Raw genomic sequence first — 19546 nt, forward strand, 5'->3', positions numbered from 1 at the left:
GGGCATCTATTGTGGCAGCATGAGGTGATAAGTGATTCACATTTGAGTATCTGCAATATAATCCAGGCACTGAGTTGGGCATTTGAATCTGACATCAGACAATAAACTGGAGGTAATAACCCTACAGAGAGAGAGATGAATCCGTTGCTCAAGGCCGAAAGCTAGTAAATTAGTGGAGATTTGACTGGAACCTAGGCCATACCCACCCCAAAGCCTGTGCTCTGTTGAAACTCTGAGTTCAGACATATTAGGTCAATGGAGTAGTACTGAATTTTCCAGTATACTTTTTCCTCCTCCTCTGTATCTTTCTCTTTCTTAATTACAGAATACTTCCAAATATGACGAAGATCAAACTGGTCAGTGACCGTGGTAACATCGTCTCCTAGCTTATGGCTTTACTATCTTTACTTCTTCGACCAGGGGTTCTCAAAGTGTGGTCCCTAAATCTATGCAGTAAAGTGGATTGGAATCTGGTCAATGTGGCTAAGTGCGTTTGTCACTAATAAGAATAAATGATAGCAAGCTATGTCATTGGCAGCATAGAAGAAAGTCAGGAAGAAAAGCAATATATGACTTAGATTAACAATAAAGTTCCCTCAGCTCTAACAAGCGATGCATCGCATAAACATCACCACTGCCCATGTCCAACCCAATAAAACACTCACCTTCTTTATCAGTAACTGACCAGGAATATTTCTGAAAAGGCTTACTAGATGGAAGGGGGTCCATCTCCAGCACTTTATAAATCTGGCCAAAGGCTGATAGTCTGAGTGCATGCTAAAGAACAAAAGATTATGTTTATTCACATTTCAATGGCCATTCATCAAGCCCTTAGAACATTTAAGGACATTCGTTAAATGCTATCCTTATGATGGCAAAAAACCCTAATAATAGACAAGAAGTAAATGTTTAAATACAACAATTCAGAAAATAAAGTTATGATATCTAATAGATCACTGTGCCATGCCCCATCTTCTACCTGTGCACTGTGGGTAATATCTTCCTTTTGCTGGATGGTCATATAGCTCAGAGCATCTGTTGGGTCTCGTTCACAAGGATCATGAAGACCAGGACCCCCTTTAGCAAGGACAAAAGAAAAACACAAACACCACTTAGAGCTGAGTTTAGAATTCCATGAACTAACACAAAGAGAGAAAAGAATGGAAAGAAAAAAAAAGCTGAGGAACTAAGTTAAAAATCTGTTCGATTAAATGGAATAAAAAGGACACTCTCTCATTTTCAATATGTTAACACTTAAATGTCCTTATTTTACCGGAAGTTACTTGCATATCTAACGACAAAATTGGGTCTTACTCTGAGAATTTAGAAACAGCGTGATGAACCATCCCAGATCTTTAAAGGGATCACATACGTAAAATAAGACCAAATTTAATTTTTCCAAATTAAAAACCTAACTGCAAACAGGATGAACTTCATACATTTTAACCAGACATCTACATTTTGAAATTCAGCGCTCTAGGTAAAGCCAATTCATAGCAGACACAATATCTTATTAGTACCTTTTATGTTAGTACATCTAAAATATAAATTACAGTTATTGAAAGAGAGTTTGTATCACTTTTCCAACATTCAAACATTCTAGTTGCTAACATTCCAAGCAAAATAACACCTACGCATCATTTTCCTGTGCAGAGGACAAATATAGCACATATTTAGAAAAATAAACTAAAATGAAATTTTTCTGATTCTTCTGCCTCCAGAGTTTGAAACCCTTACCAGGAAGTAGTATTCCAGATGCCAAACACTCCATTACTCGTCTCAAGGCCTCCCCAGCGCCCAAAGGTCTATTACAAGTACCTATAGACTTTTCACATATAAGCTCTAGTGGCTAGAAGATATTAAATTACAAATTAGTACATGCACCAAGTGTTAAAAGGATTCCAGTTAAATGTGAGCTGACATTTCTATCTACAATGGAGGCCAAAAAGGTGAAAGTCAACTTAATATTTAGGGCCCAATTAACTCTTCCTGACTGATTACCAACTTTTACCCCAGCCAGAGTTTTTAAAATCATTTTTGAGTTAACATACTCAGAAGACATTTTGTTACAAAAACCTTATTTTGGGTTACCCTGAAAGGATCACTTAAGAAACTGTGGTCATCTAGTTGATTTAACAAAGATTTAACAAGCTGTACGTATCAGTTAGTAATAGCTAATAACTAATCAATGCTTAAACCCAGCCCACTTATCTCCTACTTAACTTGGAAGCCATCAAACCACATTAAGACTTCATTTCACACAGCCTACCCGAGTACTACAATTAGACTAAACAAAGGACCAAATCTCCATAGTTAATAAACTAAAAACTCATGAACAATATCAAAGTAATAATTGCTTGATTAATCTAAAATGACCCATTACAGCTTTATTTGTTTTATAATGTTCTTCACTGTGGTCTCGATTAGGTCAAGCATAATAATTTCCAAATGAAGTAAGTTTTCACGCTATACATTATAAACTATGCCTACAGTTTGTGTAAAGTGTGCTGTTTACCCGACTTTAATTACTGAAACAACCATATGTTTAAAGGTCTACATGCAAAGAGAAAGAGGATATGGGAGCCATATACAAGACATATCAGGTAACTTTTATTTTAAGTGGAAGCATTCCTGAAAGAGGAATGCGCGGCTTTCAGGGACACTAGAGGAACAGTAATCAACTATCAGTACAGAGTAAAGTGCATGGAGTCACTTCTAACAGGTATAGGACCTTCTTGTCAGAAAAAATATCTCAGGCTCTGTAACATGAATATGATGAGGTAGAAAGAGACAGGTTATATGTGTAAAAAAGTATCTAAAAAGATGTACAATTTTTTTCTAGAACAAAAACAGGTAAGGCGCACCTAACTCGGTGTTTTTACAGTAACATGTAATTTCTACAGGATTTCATCTGACTACAGCTAAAACTACAGTTTTAACCATAAGTACTTACCCATCCTTTTAATGGTGCCCATGTGGGAACTCTGTTGCACAAATCACGCAGAATGCGGAGGACAATTACACATGATTTTAATCCGTTTGCCCTTGCCTAAAACAAACAAAATGATCCCAATATCCCTGTTGAAATCCAATCTTTATTTTAAGCACATGGGACATGGATAGATTCTTTAAAGGGAATACTAATGAGCCAGTCATTCATCAGTTGTCAAGCAAACCAAAAAATCAAGTTATTAAAAGCAGTAAAATTGTAGTTTAGAAAGGCAGATTTTAAAGTAAAGGAAGCATATTATTAAAATAGCATTCATAGCCTCCTGGCAATCCCATTCTGGGCAACCATCTATCTTAACTTTCAGCTTTTCTCATCCCTGTTTGTATTTTATAAGCCATCATTTGAAATTCAGGGTACTAAGCCAAAAGACTGTATGATAATTAAACATCATTAACTATAATAGAAGCTGTACTCCGCATTTTACCTAAATTAACTCATTTACTCCTACAATAACTCTATGAGGTAGAAAGTGCCCCCATTTTATACATTACGTGCACAGAAACCATTAAGTGGCAGGTGTTCCAAACGAAACCTGCACAAGGCTACAATAACAATAAGATAATAACAAAGAGCCAACCTGAAACCATTTGGCATGTCGAAGAGACGCCAAGGCGTTCAGGCATTTCTGCCTGTCCAGTAAGTCCGGAGGATCTTTCATCGCAACCTTTTCTAATAGGAAAACGGGATAAAGAGAGACAGATACAATTTGACCAAGGGGTTCCTGTCAAATTACCAAACAATAAAAATAAAAAGAAGAGCAGCATCTGAGTGAACTAATAAGACTCCCAGAAGATTTCACGATTTGGTTTTGTTGCTTTCTTCTTAAATTACGAGCACGATGATTACTTAAGTAAACAGTCCTCAGAGCCGTCCTGTGCATAAGTATGACAGGAGCACAAGAGCACTCATTCAGTAAACAAATACATGACCACTGCTACATACGATCTGGGATCTTATTAAGCATGTGTATAACATCACAGGGACAAAAAATAGGTACGTAGCACTTCTGCCTTTGGTGGGGAGCAAAAAGCACAAATCTGGGACCAGGGGCAGTAACGACTTTCCTTTACAGAAGAATTGCTGATGAATTCTTGAGGAAAACTGGGACTCCCTTATGTAATCAATTTGAAATTTACCAAGAATACACTGAGTATCGTATTTTTTTTTGATAACTAAATAAACTCATCCAACACGATAACCCTTAAAAGAAACTCTGCTCCACTGACAAGAACTCTTCAAGCATCATCTTGAATTCTCTCATTATTTCTTTTCTAAAACAAAATTATTAAAACTATAAAAAGGGAGTACATGGAAATGTTTCAGGTTTTATAAAACTTTTTTTTTAAATGCAGCAAAGAACTGTATCTAATTACAGTTATCTGACATGCCTTAACATTTTAAAATTAGTTTAGATGGCCCAGAGCAGCAAAAGTAAGATTTCAAACATCTGATTACTGATAAATATCCATATCTAAGAAGATGTCACATGATTCTAAATCCAAGTTTGGATCATCAAATGTATATTTCCTCTAAGCTACTAGGAAGTCAGTTTTTAAACAATACTTGCTGTAATCTATAATGCATACAATATACGAATATTTCCTCAGGAATAATTCTTTGTCTAACCTAATGAAATCAGATGCACCGTTCTCATTTAAGAACTCTGCCAGATATAGAAGAGTCCACACAATACTTTTTCCTAATATATGCATAACGGTCACAGAAGATAGTATGTTTGTATGGGCCAAATGGTACATTATAAATATTTTTAAATGTGATGCAAGAACAGAAGATAGTATGTTTGTATGGGCCAACTGGTACATTATAAATATTTTTAAATGTGATGCAAGATCACTGATACTTTTTGGATTCCTCAGTTATTATAAGATTCTATTAAGGCAACTGTACTATATATTCTGACAGACTGCCATTAACTAAAACCAAAGGCCCAAGAGAAAACAAATCTATGAAAGAATGAACTGAAGCTCTCTCTATCAGCTGCAACACTCTAAAGGCTGAAGTGCTACATACTTATTTTCTGACCAGGTGAGCTCTACAGCAGATATTTGCATTGTTTCACATTAACCTCTGCCAACAAAGCCCCGACACAGGCTCTCATTTCATTGGCCCTTTTTACTCATAAAATGGGAAGCCTCAAGAAAAAAAACACCTATTAATGTAATTTATAAACACAGACAGACATATGCAGCCATATACTATGGGTATTCACTTCATCAATGATCTAGTTCCTGGATTTGCTTAATTCTGTCTTTTTAATAACATAAAACATACAACGAACTCATTTTAATGTTTTTATGTCAAAATGCTTAACTGTGGTCAATACAAGCATCTGTGTAAAGCTCTCATGTACCAGATAAAACAAACTACTGTAAATGAATGATTAGAATCTCTTAAAAGTTAGACATGACAAAGGTTGACTGACTGCCAAATCATGTAATCTCAAGAAGAGGCAGGGATGGTACTTTTATTATTTTTAGACTTCAATCTTCAAATTAAAAATAATGCAAGCTAAGTTTTATTCAATCATCTTAGTAGGAGTGTTGGGACAGTGGGGGGTGGGGGACAAGGCAATGGAAGACAGAAGTGAGTCAGAAGAAGTTTGGATAGGAAAGGACAAGGCAAACCAAAGCTCTTTTTGACCCTTCTGGAACTTCCATCCAGTGGTCGCAGCTTATATATAACATCTTATGCTCACTGCAACACAGATATTTAAAAAGGGGAACAATGGCAAAAATATTTAGATAAATTCTTTCATCCCCAAGGTCAGATTATAATCATAAGCTCTTACAGAAAAAGATAACAGACATCATCTTGCTACAGACAGTCAACATTTGGAGGCAGTAGATTCTGCTAAAAAGAGGAAAGGCACAGGCAGTGAACAGAAGGCTTGCACTGACTCCCTTCACATCACCACCAGAATGGCCATGTTTCTTCATGCTCTCATAGTCAAAAAGTCCAAAGATCCAAAATGTTTCAATATTCATGAGGTAGGAAACAGGACAGGAGATGTAATAACTCATCTCATTTTGTCTTCTTCAAAGCTTCTTATTTTAAAACGTAAAAATTCACATGGCACTGCAGTGCTACTTATAAGCCCTGCTTGCCTATTTGCTTTGTATAAAGATAATATAGTTTTATATTTTTTTATAAAGAAAAATAACTTAACATGGTTATCACAGACTTGCTGCAGTAAAATAATGATACTTCTCATAGCAGAACCTGAAGCTTAATATTTCCATATGAACTTTAACACAGGTGTTTCAATTTTGTGGAGAAGAAAAACTTTTCTGATAAAAAGACATTTGGAGTCTTTAAATTACAAACAATGGGACGGTGAGCCATTTCATTTTCCTACAGTGAGCAGTATAACAGATGAGAAACAGCAGAAGGGATGGGTTTGGGGAGTGACAAAAATGCCAAAAGCAAAGGAAAACAGCTTTTAAAAATATATTGCTCAGTAACCTGGCAGAGGGCATGAAGGTACAGAAAACATTCTGAATAATGGAGGCACTGGAAGACAAGTCTATTATGCTAACTTTGCTTACTTGGTTAGAGGTTAGATTGGTGACCAGAAACACACCAAACTGCAGGAAATGTTGGCCAGTTTCTCTCAATCCCTTTACATGCAAGCTAACTCTCTGCCTCCTAACAAAACACTAGTCTGTCTTGGGGCAGGGTGATGGGGTGGTGAAAGCCAAAACAGGACTGTGTTAAATGAAAGTTACAGGTGTAGAACCAAGGCTCTTCAAACATAAAACAATTATGCTGGATTATCATAAAGGCCTCCTTGAAAATCTAGATGGAGCTGGGCTACTGAGTTCATGCCGAGAGAATTTTCTAGTTAGCCTGAGGATATCCTGGCAGCCCCTTCTCTCAATTCCTTGAGGCTTTGTGAAGAGCAGATATTAGGCACCCAACCAGTGTCCATGCAAAACATCCGGCCACAATACTGCGGACAGTATAACGAAGCACTAAGGTAGAACAGAGACAGCACGGTTCTCCTAATTTATGGTAGAAATATCACTCGGTAACTTTTCTTCAATGCCTCAGTAGGCAGTCGGCCACTGGAAAGATAATGGCTCAGGATTTGCACTGGATACTGTGGGTCTAGCACCTGTGGCAGGCAGGAAACTAAAGCCGACTGCATCGTTATTATCCCAGTTGTGATCTCTGGGCTGTGAGGATCTACTGCCTTCCACTTAGCAGAGCTCATGCTAGTGAAACGTCAAGACATGTCAGAAGTTCACAGTGGCACCATACGTGAAAAGGGACTCTTGGGGAACTTCTCTGTGAACCCCTAAAAATCTACCCCACTAGTGAGGACAGAGGGTCCCCTTAGCCTAAGTCACAAGAGTCTCTGTAGGGTCCCTATCCACCTGGTTTCACACTGCACTGTAAATGTAATAAACAGCTCACCGACTACCTGCACAGCTTTTACTTCTTAAAATCACAAGCACCAAAAGAAGCTAAGAGTGTGTAAGGCTGAGAATAATTAAATCAGCTAAGAGGCTCCTGCACTCCTTCTAGAGAGTAATGGGAGCACAGGGTACACTGGACTCAATGTGGGAGGAGCGGGGGGAAATGGGAGACTTTCTTCATTTATCAAACAGGGCAATTATCTACCTCACAGAGCTGTTGTGAAGGTTAAATCATATCTGAGAATGGCTTCTAACACAGTAAGTTATAAAATACTTTAACACAGCTAAATCTTCAATATATACTACTTGGATATCAAGATGCCCATTGTTAATGCTTCTTACACACCAGACAGTCCTCTTTAATCAGGCAATGTGCTCACTATAAAAATTCATTTAACAGATTTGGGTGGTCGCCTAGTATGTATGAGGTACCACGCCGGGCACTAGGGTTAAAGGACATGGATAGGGAACAACATACCTGCCCTTGATGAATCATAAGCTATATAACAAGTTGGCTCATTATTAGCACTGCAGCAAATACAGAATACTGATTCTAATACTACACTTCAGTGGATGTGTAAGAGTTTACCTGTGTTTGGGTTCAGTTCCTCAGACCTATCAAGTACATATCATTCTCACTGTGAACTCCAGGCAGTTTGAGTGAGTGAGCTTGCACTGAGCACCTTTTTTTAGTAAGCTGAGTAAGAGTAGTTACCACTATTTATTGAGCAAATACTTTGTGCTGGGTATTACACAGGTCACATTACACAAATTCTCTCATTTGACCTCAAACTACTATCTCAAGTATTTATTACCCACAATTCAAAATGAAGAAACCTGTTCAAGATCACACAGCAAGAATACCTAATGGAGTTAACAGGGCACCCAGATGGCTCAGTCAGTTAAGTGTCTGACTCTTGATTTTGGCTCAGGTCATGATCTCACAGTCTGTGGGTTTGAGCCCTGCATCAGGCTTTGTGCTGATAGCACACAGAGCCTGCTTGGGATTCTCTCTCTCCTTTCTCTGTCTGCCCCGCTCCCAATGTGCACGTGTGCACGCTCTTTCTCTCGCTCTCTCTCAAAATAAATAAATAAACTTAATAAAAAAATATTTTTTAAAAAGTACATAATGAAGTTAAGAATCAAACACCTGACTACCAGGCACTAAGATCTGTGCTTTTTCTCCAATGCCTTCTTGAGCAGGAAGCATACAATGATGAGGAATGGTTATTCTACAGGGCCTCCAAGTAAAGGGTCACAGTGTGGCAAGAAGACGGACAGCACAGGAGGAATCTTATCTGTGAAACAGTAAACAATACAAAAAGATTCACTCCACAGTCTGGCCACTGAAAACATAAACAGTGATGTGAGTAAACAGATCCGCTTCTGCAGAGACAACCCTGAGGAGGGAAGTGTGATGTTTTCACCTGCCCCAGGCCTCCGGTTCTCCCTGCTTGCAACCACGCTTTTTTCCATTTTTTTAGATTTTACCCAAACATGTACCAAGTGAAGAGAAGGGAAGAGAATGGTGTGAGTGTGTATGTACTGTGAACAGTTGGTTTGTTTTGTGGGGAGGGGAGATGCTGAGATTCCATAGGAAAATGTCTCCTCAAAGAAAGTTACATCGCATATTTTTTAAATTTTGAGGGGAAAAAAATGAGTGGACATTTTGAAAAGGGGTATATCTCGCAGTCTTAGAAATTCCTGGAACCCAAATGAATCCTGTACCTTTACCCCCTGCAGCTGAAAAGAACTGCATCAAGGCAGGAGGAGCTGTCCTGTATGAGGAAACAAGTCCTACAGAATCGTACAGCCCAGGTCTCAAATGCTCAATCATGCTGGGTCCTCAAAGTTGCTCAGGAATACCCGAAACTGCAGTGCAGATCAAAATGCATTTTGAAAAAGCCCAGGTTAGACAAAATGTGCAAATTATAAGAGGTAACAGTGAGTCAACACGGTTGAGAGGTTAAGGACAACATCTGCAAAGCAAATCTTTCTGCCATTCAAAATGAGAGGAAGTAATGTGTTTTACACATCAGATCCAGGCAGATTCTTTCACCTTATCCGAGCCCACACAATAACGTTACTATCAGCTTATGAAACTGACCTCATAAGGGTCTTGGGATCCCTTAGTAACTCGAACACTCTGAACAGAAACTATGACTCCCCCACTTTACTACAAATTCCATTCTACAAGAACGAGTCTTCAAGTAAGGGTGCTGTACATTAAGAATTTGTTTCCAGGGGTGCCTGGGTGGCTTAGTCGGTTAAGCGTCTGACTTTCGCTTAGGTCATGATCCCGCGTTTCGTGGGTTCGAGCCCCGCGTCGGGCTCTGTGCTGACTGCCAGCTCAGAGCCTGGAGCCTGTTTCAGTCTGTNTGTTTCCAGCTTCTGTCAACAGAAATTAAAGTTATAAAGGCAACAGACTAAACTTAAGGGTATCAGAGAAAACTATGATGTAATCTCACATAAGTACACAAAACCATGGGGGGAAAAAACCTAATGTTCTCTTAACATTTTCAAAGAAATAACAAAAGAGATGCCTACAGCTATAAGCAGATGTATAATTAATCTAGTCTTTGGCGATTTTGGTCTTTTTCTTATCTCTTTATACTATCTCTGTTGTTAATAATACCTATAATTATAACTATTCTTAGAAGTGGTTGCCTTTACACTAGAGGGTCAAGTAGAACACAGCTTATCAGAATTAACAGAATTATCTTGACACTTCAGAAATCATTTTATAGGTCTACAGTTAGTGGTGAACTATAAAGCTGTTTTAAAGAAATTAAGCTGCTTAAGACTGGTTCTTCAGAAGTATTACAGATACTATATATAGCAAAAAAAAGATGAAAAAAGAAAGGAAAAGAAAAGAAAGTACTGGCATAAACCCAATTACAGATTGGATGCACTTTAATTTTGAAATATGACTCATTATGTGTCTAGTTTATATCTGTTGGGTATGGTACAGCTGATTTTAGTTATCCCAAAAAACTTTTTTTAAACAGAGTCTATCACTTTTACTTTAGCAGATCCTATGAGTCATGTCTGCCTAAACTCTAAATTCTAACATCACTAATGTGTCTTTTACTACACCTTTATTATCATCAAATTGACATAAATAAGGAAACTGACCAATATTTCCTACTGCATTGGTGTTTCAGGTAGGGCAGTAAGCAGTGGGAGCTGGTGAAGGTCTAGTGATGAACAGCAAAAGGGAGCCCCTGCTGGCCCAGACAGGCCACACTGCCTCTAAATTATCATGACAGAGAGGGGCCAGTTGGTCAAAGGTCTGACATGGCACAAATATCACAGGCCAAGTGTTTCTAGGGATAGGACGGAGAGGCTGAAACAAGCTAACTTGACAGGATAAAAACATCAGAAAAGAAGCCCGGTTCCATTATTCCTTCTCAGAACCGAACAGACTTCTCACTCTACTTGTATGAGGATGACACTGCCATCCACATAAGAATTCTTTTTAACTTCAGAAGAAAATTAATTTAAAGCATAATCCCCACCTATGTCATATACAAAATGTTAACAGGATCGCAAACTTGTAGAAAAAAATTTACTGAAGATTAATTTTTAGAATACAATCCCAATTTATATCTCTTACATTATAAAACATATGTACCCACGGACAATTAGGTAAAGAATAAATCTCACAAGATTATAATAGTTATTAGAAGTCAAAAGCAATGTGCAAAGGAGTAATTTGAAACAGTAAGTGAGTAAATTTGAAAACATTATTTTTCTGGACTACATTTAATCCTAAAATCAGACCAAATAGCCAAACTACATAGAATAGACTGGCTGATACCAATCACAGTGCAATAGTAGACATAGTGAAACAAAACACTATAAATAGTATAAAAATAAAAGCAGAGTTAAGACCAACTTGATAATAATAGGTTTCTGAATTAACGTGTATTTCAAATGTATATATTTTTACAAAATATGGCAATTACGCAGCAATTAAGCTCTTTAAGATACTATGAGAGGCATAAAACGAATGAAGATAGTTACTTCTGAAATCCATAAACACACTTAACACAGCACTCAAGAGAGGACTTAGGTGAACAAAACAAATATATATACATGTGTACCTCCATCCTTCTTCTCCAATTCGTCCCTAATTAGAGGGGAAGTAAGTATCACCTTCAAAGTTAGCGTGGGCTCTTTTGTATTCCGAATTATAATAGAAGCCTCATCTACACATTGTTCCACTTCATATTTCTCTTCTGTGAGTTTCTGAAAGTCACCAAGATTTCAAAAACACCCAATTAGATTAAAATCTCAAAACATGAATGACTGACTCTTAGTTTTCAAATGTTCTTTACTAGTATTACTGTGCTGAAAGAGCAGTCTTTAATAGTTCTTTGGAATAACATTTCTCTCTCCTCTCAATTTACCAACAAATCTTCACCCCTCAAAAAGCAATCACAATGTCAACCATGTATGCAATTATTAAACCATCTTTAAAACCATTCTTTCTATTATTTGAAAGAAAAACACCAACAAGATCATTATGTGGTAACGGATATATTGTTATTCTTACAGAGAACTGTAGAACAATAAACTGCTGAGAATGCTCTCTAAACCACATCCCTTTTTGACCGGACCAGCTCAAAAGAACTGCTGCTTGCTAAGGATTTACAAATATAAAATTAATTGATTTTTATATAAGATTACATATATTTTTAAAGAGAATTAAGTAAGAAAGAATGAAAACGGATCTCTACACTGTCACTTACCAGGGAAAAAATTAGTATAAACAAGAAACTTCCTTTTGCAAAGGATAGGTAGGTCTCCGAGAGATCACTCCAGTGAGACCTATCATGGGGCACATCACCTGACATCCACAGGGAAACACACTGCATCATTTAACATATAATTATACATACATAATTCAAGGACCTCCCGCAAAATAATCAACAATTAGAATCACATATTACATTATACTTAATATTATACATTAAACATATAGTTTAATAATTTACATAAGGTCTTTCTTGGTGGTGAAATTTATATCTATTACCTGACATAAATAGCTGAACGGAAACACTACTAGGTTTCTCATCAGTGTGCACTAAAAGAACTCAAAGCCATTTTCATAAAAATAGCATTTTGCCATTAAACATTTACATCAAAAAAGATAGCAAAGAGAAAATTCATTATCTTAATTTTGAATAAAGGAAACCAAGAAAGGGAAAGGCCACACAGTAACTGGAAAAACCAGAACTAGATTATAAAGAGAAAAAGCAGAAAACTGCTCCTCCCATTGCCACTATAATAACATTAAAGATGTGCAGCAGAAAATTAGTCAAACTAAGTTTTCAACTATGCATGCAGATCACCACGGTATAAGTTTTGGGTTCAAGGAAGTTCTAACATCAACCTAGAAAGGAGTATATAGAGAAAAGCTATAGTACAACTTCAGTTAATTAAGGTACTTAGATTACTGAAAGATTTCCTATGGTAAGTGGTAAGGAAAAAGATTTTTAATTCATAAGAAAATAAGGTTATCATATCAGAAACCTGTTTTCCAAACAAACACCAAGAAAACAACAAACAGGGAGGCAGAGAGCAATCACACTTAAAATGACTTTCTAAAATATTAACCATAATAATAGTAATGTGTTTGTGTGTATGTATATGGGCATATATGTGTACATGTATACAATTTAATCTGAGATGGGGGTACAATTTTGTCCCCATTTCACTTGGGGACCTTTACCCAAATACGTATAGTAATGGATCTAACCATCATACAAAGCAGCTGGTTTCAAGGGCTGGATGATTCTATTGGCTATATAAAAGTGAAATACCATTCTCAGGCCTCTTATACCTTATCTAAAAAAAGCCCTTCAAAGATTAAAAGGTATTTTATGTCTTTTTTTTTTTTTTTTTTTTTTTTTTTTTTTTTTTTTTTTTTTTTGGTCTTTTGCAGCCTAAAAAGCCTCAGTCTCTTCAAATTTAAATGGTTTACAGAGACTGTACTCTCTCCTGGGTCATTCCCTTGAACACTTACTTGTGAGCTCAACAAAAACATTTTAAAACTGTGGTGCACAGAAATAAAGACCCTTGCTGAGGGGAGAAAAAATGCCGAGTTTACACAGTTGTGATCAGCACAGAGAAAGCTCTATTAATGCATACTGAAATGTGACCCAATCTCTCATATCAATACTGGAGACATGTGATAAGATTTTCAGAATATGAACCTTTGCTTATTATAGCCCTGGTTCTTAATCCCTTTTCCACCCTGGCACAGCTGAGGAGTAAGACCACTCTCATAAGAAACAGCACTCACTGCAGGGAGCAGGAATGGAGGTGGGATGGTTGAAAACCTCCATGTCCCACCCTTGGATTACTATTTCACCCTAGATTTAATTTAAGAGCAACAGTGTTCACCACAATAAAAGCAGGAATACCGATTAAATTTTAAAACAATATAAAAAACAGAAATGAGGAATTTTATTAACATTCTAATAACAAAAAGTATAATTAGCCAGAAACTCATTATTGAGCTGTTTCTTAAAAGCCCTATTGTACTCCATGATACTCACCACTCTCCCTCTCCAAATGATAACAAAAGGACTTAAAATAATTTCTTAGAGTAAATTTAACCCTTTCAAAGTCCAAAAAAATTTCTTCATGAGAAATAAAAATGGAAAAACCAAATATATGTTCAGTCACCTAGAAAACCTTATTTTAAGATCTAAGGCAAAATGAAAAACAGCGCTCCAAAAATTAATATAGGTAAATGTGTCAACAAGTTAACACAAATTTGAGTGCCAAGAACAGCAGATAAAAAAGTCAGGAAGCTGGTTTTAAAGACCAACTGGTAAGCATGAAAGAAAATTATCCAGTAACAGAGCAAATAAAAACAAATTTAGAATTCATATTACTTGGAGGGAAAAAGAAGTAGTCGGCTTACAAAAGAAGCCGACTAAAGAAAAGAGAGCATTCATTTCAAAGGACTTTGCGGGACCCTGTGGGCTGATTATCTATTTATGTGACATGAATATAAAGACTACCAATATGAAATTATCAAAAAGCTACAATCTAATTATACCACTGACAACACATCTGAAACTGAAAAGTGACCAGTTTCCCAAACAGTGACGCAGCTGGCCTTGGAGCAGGTCCTAGGGTGGCCCCAGCCCCAGCCCAACCCGTTGCCTTCAGCCCTGAGGAGCCTTCTGACTTCACAACAGCATACTCCAAAAACCTTGCCAATATAAAAATTTTTCTAAAAGCATCCAATTGGAAAAAGGTTTGGAACAAGGAATTAACAGTGACCTTTCCATTAACTGAATGAATGAATGGGTGACTATTAAATTAACTGGGTTTTTCAATTTTAAAAGTTATCACCTACAAAAGTCGCTAGTTGTCTAGGCTCATTTTGATCTTTCCTGCATTATACCAACCCTTCCAAGAGGTTTATAATGCTGAGACCTAGTTTGAAAAACATGAAGCCTCTGAGCAAGACACCTGAAAACTGAAGGCTATCTTCATCAGATAAATATATCCAGAGTACTAACCATCAGAAATTTGTTTTAAATGTGATGGATGAGTCACTGACCCAGAGTAGTAGCATTCCTTTTGTCTGTATCCTAGCCTTTACTATTACCAATTTCTTATTATTGATTTCATCAAGGTCACTACCTGTTTTCACCTTTTTATAAATTCTCCTAGAGGTGCAATTAAACTCTACTCACCTGAATCTGAATAGGAAGATTATCTTTGACTGTATTTAACAGGGTCTCTGTGGGTTTGTCTTTGCACATTAAAACCAGCTCCAAGTCCATATCATCTTTAATCAGCAAGCCTTTTGCAACCAGGCCAATCCTCATTACACCACACAATGTCCGACCACCTTGATCCCTAAAAATAAAAGTCTAAATGATTACTTTTACAATCTACTTCCCAAGCTATAATTTAATCATCACTTGGCTTCCTGGGCAGTCATATGATCAAAAATTAAGTCTCAGATTTAAGGCTAATAGGGGCATCCGACTTCGGCTCAGGTCATGATCTCATGGTTCGTGGGTTCGAGCCCTGCATCGGGCTCTGTGCTGGCAGCTAGCTCAGAGCCTGGAGCCTGCTTCAGATTCTGTGTCTCCCCCTCTCTCTGACCCTCCCCTGCTCATGCTGTCTCTCTCTCTCAGAAATAAATTAAAAAAAAAAAAAAAAAACAGTTAAAAAAAATTAAGGCTAATAAAGTATCTCTCTTCCCCAAGGAATCGACAGGGAGCATATTTCATAGTACAGATCTTTTAATTCTTTATTACATCTATAGTGCTTAACAAAGTCCCTAAATACTATATCCCCTTCAACGTTTTTAAAATTAATTCTAAACTTCCTCCTTTTATATTTTTATTAGTAATTAAAGAGTTTGTGAAAACCTGAACACCAAAGTATACTGAAAAAGAGTATCAGGGTGGAAATCTAAAAGACTTGATCTCTACTCTTAGAGTAGACCAGAGCCTGCTGGTTCAGTATCCATAACTACAAAACAGCTCTCAACTACAGGAGCCTTCTAGCTGTATCATTCTAGGAATCCACAAAAGATTATGGGGAAAGCAGAATAATGCAATGAACCTAAAGAGCTGAGGAAAGAAGGAACAGACCAAAGATATTCTGCCAGTATATGCATTCCAAATCCAGTTGTGGCTAAAAGAACAAATATTCAAAGAACATAGTCATGAAATGGTGCATAAAAATAATATTAACATCTATCCTTGATTTTAATACTAAAACTCTCTTATTGGTTCATTTCCCATATCACGAAAATGTAACTAATTTTAGCAGCCATTCAGCAAGTTAGCCTCTGAGAACAGAAACCATACTAAAGGAAATCCAATCTCCCCTGCTCCTGACCTGAGGTTTATACTGTAGTTAAGTACAAAAAGTAACCTGCTTAAAAGGGGAAGAGAAAGTAACATCCGAGAAGAAACTGTGCACCAGAAACTCTCATTTAAACTTCACAAGTCTGCATTTGAAAGACAAGGAATGTGAGTCTCAGAAAAGCTAACTGTTCAAGTTCAGAAAGACAGTAAAAGGCAAAGGCCAGATTCAAACTCATGTTAGTGTGAACACAACACTCAGATTCTTTACATTATTATGGTTGCTTCCCAAGTTCAGAAAAAGAAGAGGTCAAAATTAGAGAGGTCAAACAAGGGAACCTGAAAGTCTGCCTTCAGCAACCTTAATATGGTTAGGGAGAAAAAAGGTCACTCTGGCTAGGGCAAAGAATCAGCAGAGTAGAGAATGAACTACAGAAAGGAGAAGGAAGAGAAACAAATTGTGGCAGCAAAAATAAGACAGGAAGTTATAAATAATCCAGACTGATTAGTGGCTGGCACACCTCAGAGATTCAATGAACATTAAATGAATAAAAAACTATAAGGGTGGTACAAATATAGAAAGAAAAAGGGCTTTAAAGCAAGTGACCCAAATAGGAAATTATTTGATACTAAGAAGAGAGTCCACTGCCTTTGATTCTTTCTTCTTCTGTATCCCTGTCCTCTCATCTTCTTGTTCTCCCAAAACTAATAACCGTTGATAAATTCACCCTCCACAATCACCCTGGAACAAATGCCTTCAAACTAGTTTCTTTTCAGGCTCCAACTGCCTCTCACCTAGACTACCTCCATAACCACCTCTTCACTGGCCTTAACGACTATCTTCTGCCACCTCCCATCTACTCTATACAGTACACCACTACCAGAATAATCTTCCAAAAGCACTGCACGGATGGTACTTTATCTACTTCTTTCCAGGGGTCCCACTGAACACTTAAGCACTTAACATCCTGGGAGGCGACTGAGAAGACAACATGCCTTCCTGGTTCAGATTCTGGCTCTGCCACTCACTATTGTGACACTGGGCAAATTACAAATTACCTAAAAAAAAAAAAAATTTACAAATTACCTGACTCTTCTGAACTTACTCATTTGTAAGTCTCATTGGTATAGAAGGAAAAATATCTTCCTGACAGAGTGGTACTAAGAATATCACGTAATTTAATATAAGTAATGAACTTATTAGCCCAGATCCTGGCATATATTAATAGCTCAATAAATAATAGCTATCATTCCCTAAATGGTCCCTACGCTTTCACACACCTAGATATTTGCTGAGGTGTTTTTTTTTTTTTTTTTTTCCACTTTCAACTGCTTGCAGAAAGCCTACCCATCCTCTGAGCAAATACTACTTCCTTCATCAAGTTTTTTCTGATCCCCAGAACCAGCATACAATCTTTCCCTGATCTACACTTTCACATTTTAGTCACAGAAATTTGAGGCAAAGATGCTAATAAAACTGGACCTGGGGTCCAACAGATGAATAAGAATTCTGACTCCACCACACACACTCATTTATTGACCTTAAAAAGCAAGTTAAAGTTTGTTAATGATTCTGAGCTACTCTTTTCAGATGCAAATTTGAAGAAGTAGAAATTTCTATAGTAAAATGGGGGCTTAAGAGGGGGATGATAATAACAAAGACTAACAGATTTGTTGTAAGATAATGTGAAAAAGTCTGGTACGATAACTGGCATTCAATAAATAGTAGCCATTATTAACTAACCATTATTAGTTGCTACTAAACTCTATATCATAATTACTTGGTCATACTATATGATATTACTTGGTCTAAAGCAGAAGACAGCATGACTGAGCAGAAAAATGAACTCTTACTTTAGTCCTGAATCAGAATATAGGAGATATTGTAAAGTAAATATAGGATATTACTTAAAATTAAGAACAGAGCCCTAATATTCCTAATAATACAAATAGTGGGACTTTTGACTTTTGTGTCAGTTTGTAAAAAGAGCACACAGGTAAAAACTAACAGTGGCTGGCAACAGAAGGTGCTTAATAAATAGAAGCTAGCCCTCACCTACCTTGGTGCTCTCTATGGAAATTAGCATACATCAGGAGCTCAATTTGTGTTTATAATCAGAAAATAGCTCTGTTCCGGGAGGATGTACCTGCCTCTGTTTTATAGAAAATAAGGATACAAACATTCTACACTCCCTGAGCTCTCTCACATAGGAGGAATCACAGAAAAGTGGTCAGCCTGGGACTGTTCACAAAAGGGAAAGACTTTACGAAGACAGTCAAGAGTACCCACACATAGAGCTATATTTACAAGTCCAAATGAAAATGTGGAGCACATTATATTTTAAAAACTTTTAAAAACACAGTGACCTGATCCAGTTAAGCAAAAGTCTGCTGGAACACTTTTCAAAAGTCTGTCTGGCCTTAAAAATAAACAACAGAAGTATTAAGGCGGCCTGAATTCCAATAATAAATGAAACTCCACTTAAAAATGGTTAAGCATCGGGGCACCTGGGTGGCTCAGTCAGTTAAGGGTCTGACTTCAGCTCAGGTCATGATCTCACAGTTTGTGGGTTCAAGCCCTGCATCAGGCTCTGTGCTGACAGCTAGCTCAGAGCTTGGAGCCTGTCTTCGGATTCTGTGTCTCCCTCTCTCTCTCTCTGACCCTCCCCTGCTCATGCTGTCTCTCTCTCTCTCTCAAATAAATAAACAAACAAATAAAACATTTTTTTAAAAATGGTTAAGCATCTGGGGCATCAGGGTGGCTCAGTCTGGTTAAGTGTCCGACTTTGGCTCAGGTCATGATTTCATGGTTTGTGGGTTTGAGCCTTGCATCAGGCTGACAGTTCAGAACCTGCTTCACATTCTGTCTCCCTCTCTCTCTCTGTGCCTCTCCTGCATCAACTCTCTCTCAAAAATAAACATTTTTTTTTTAAATGGTTAATCCTCTGACTCTTGATCTCAGGGTTCCTGGGATCAAACCCCATATCAGGCTCTGCACTGACAGCTTAGAGCCTGCTTGGGATTCTCTCGCTGCAAGATGGTATGGGGGGCCTGGGGGCTCAGTCGGTTGAGCATCCAACTCCAGCTCAGGTCATGATTTCACGGCTCTACAGTTCAAGCCCCACGCTGGACTCTATGCTGACAGCTCAGAGCCTGGAGCCTGCTTCAGATTCTGTGTCTTCCCCTCTCTCTGCCCCTCCCCCTCCTCCTTCAAAAATAAATATTAAAAAAAATTTTTTAATAAAAAT

At 37.4% G+C, this 19546-nt stretch overlaps 1 protein-coding gene across 5 annotated transcripts in view; it reads right to left on the reverse strand.

The window, feature by feature from the left end:
• Positions 1-19546, reverse strand: part of STRBP (spermatid perinuclear RNA binding protein) — a 73881-nt gene that overhangs the window by 48042 nt on the left and 6293 nt on the right. For all 5 annotated transcript variants that reach the window (XR_013336096.1, XR_013336094.1, XR_013336095.1 and 2 more), the window contains exons 3-9: positions 15171-15336; positions 11556-11700; positions 3588-3679; positions 2954-3049; positions 1738-1849; positions 980-1077; positions 666-777 (exon numbers count right to left, since the gene is read on the reverse strand). Coding sequence is in view for 1 of the 5 variants with exons in the window: in XM_077768195.1 (XP_077624321.1) it covers positions 666-777; positions 980-1077; positions 1738-1849; positions 2954-3049; positions 3588-3679; positions 11556-11700; positions 15171-15336 (821 nt within the window). In the remaining 4 variants the exon portion in view is untranslated. The remainder of the gene's footprint in view (positions 1-665; positions 778-979; positions 1078-1737; positions 1850-2953; positions 3050-3587; positions 3680-11555; positions 11701-15170; positions 15337-19546) is intronic.

Source organism: Crocuta crocuta, unplaced genomic scaffold (genome assembly GCF_008692635.1).
Source record: "Crocuta crocuta isolate KB4526 unplaced genomic scaffold, BGI_CrCroc_1.0 scaffold35, whole genome shotgun sequence".
Classification (NCBI taxonomy): domain Eukaryota; kingdom Metazoa; phylum Chordata; class Mammalia; order Carnivora; family Hyaenidae; genus Crocuta; species Crocuta crocuta.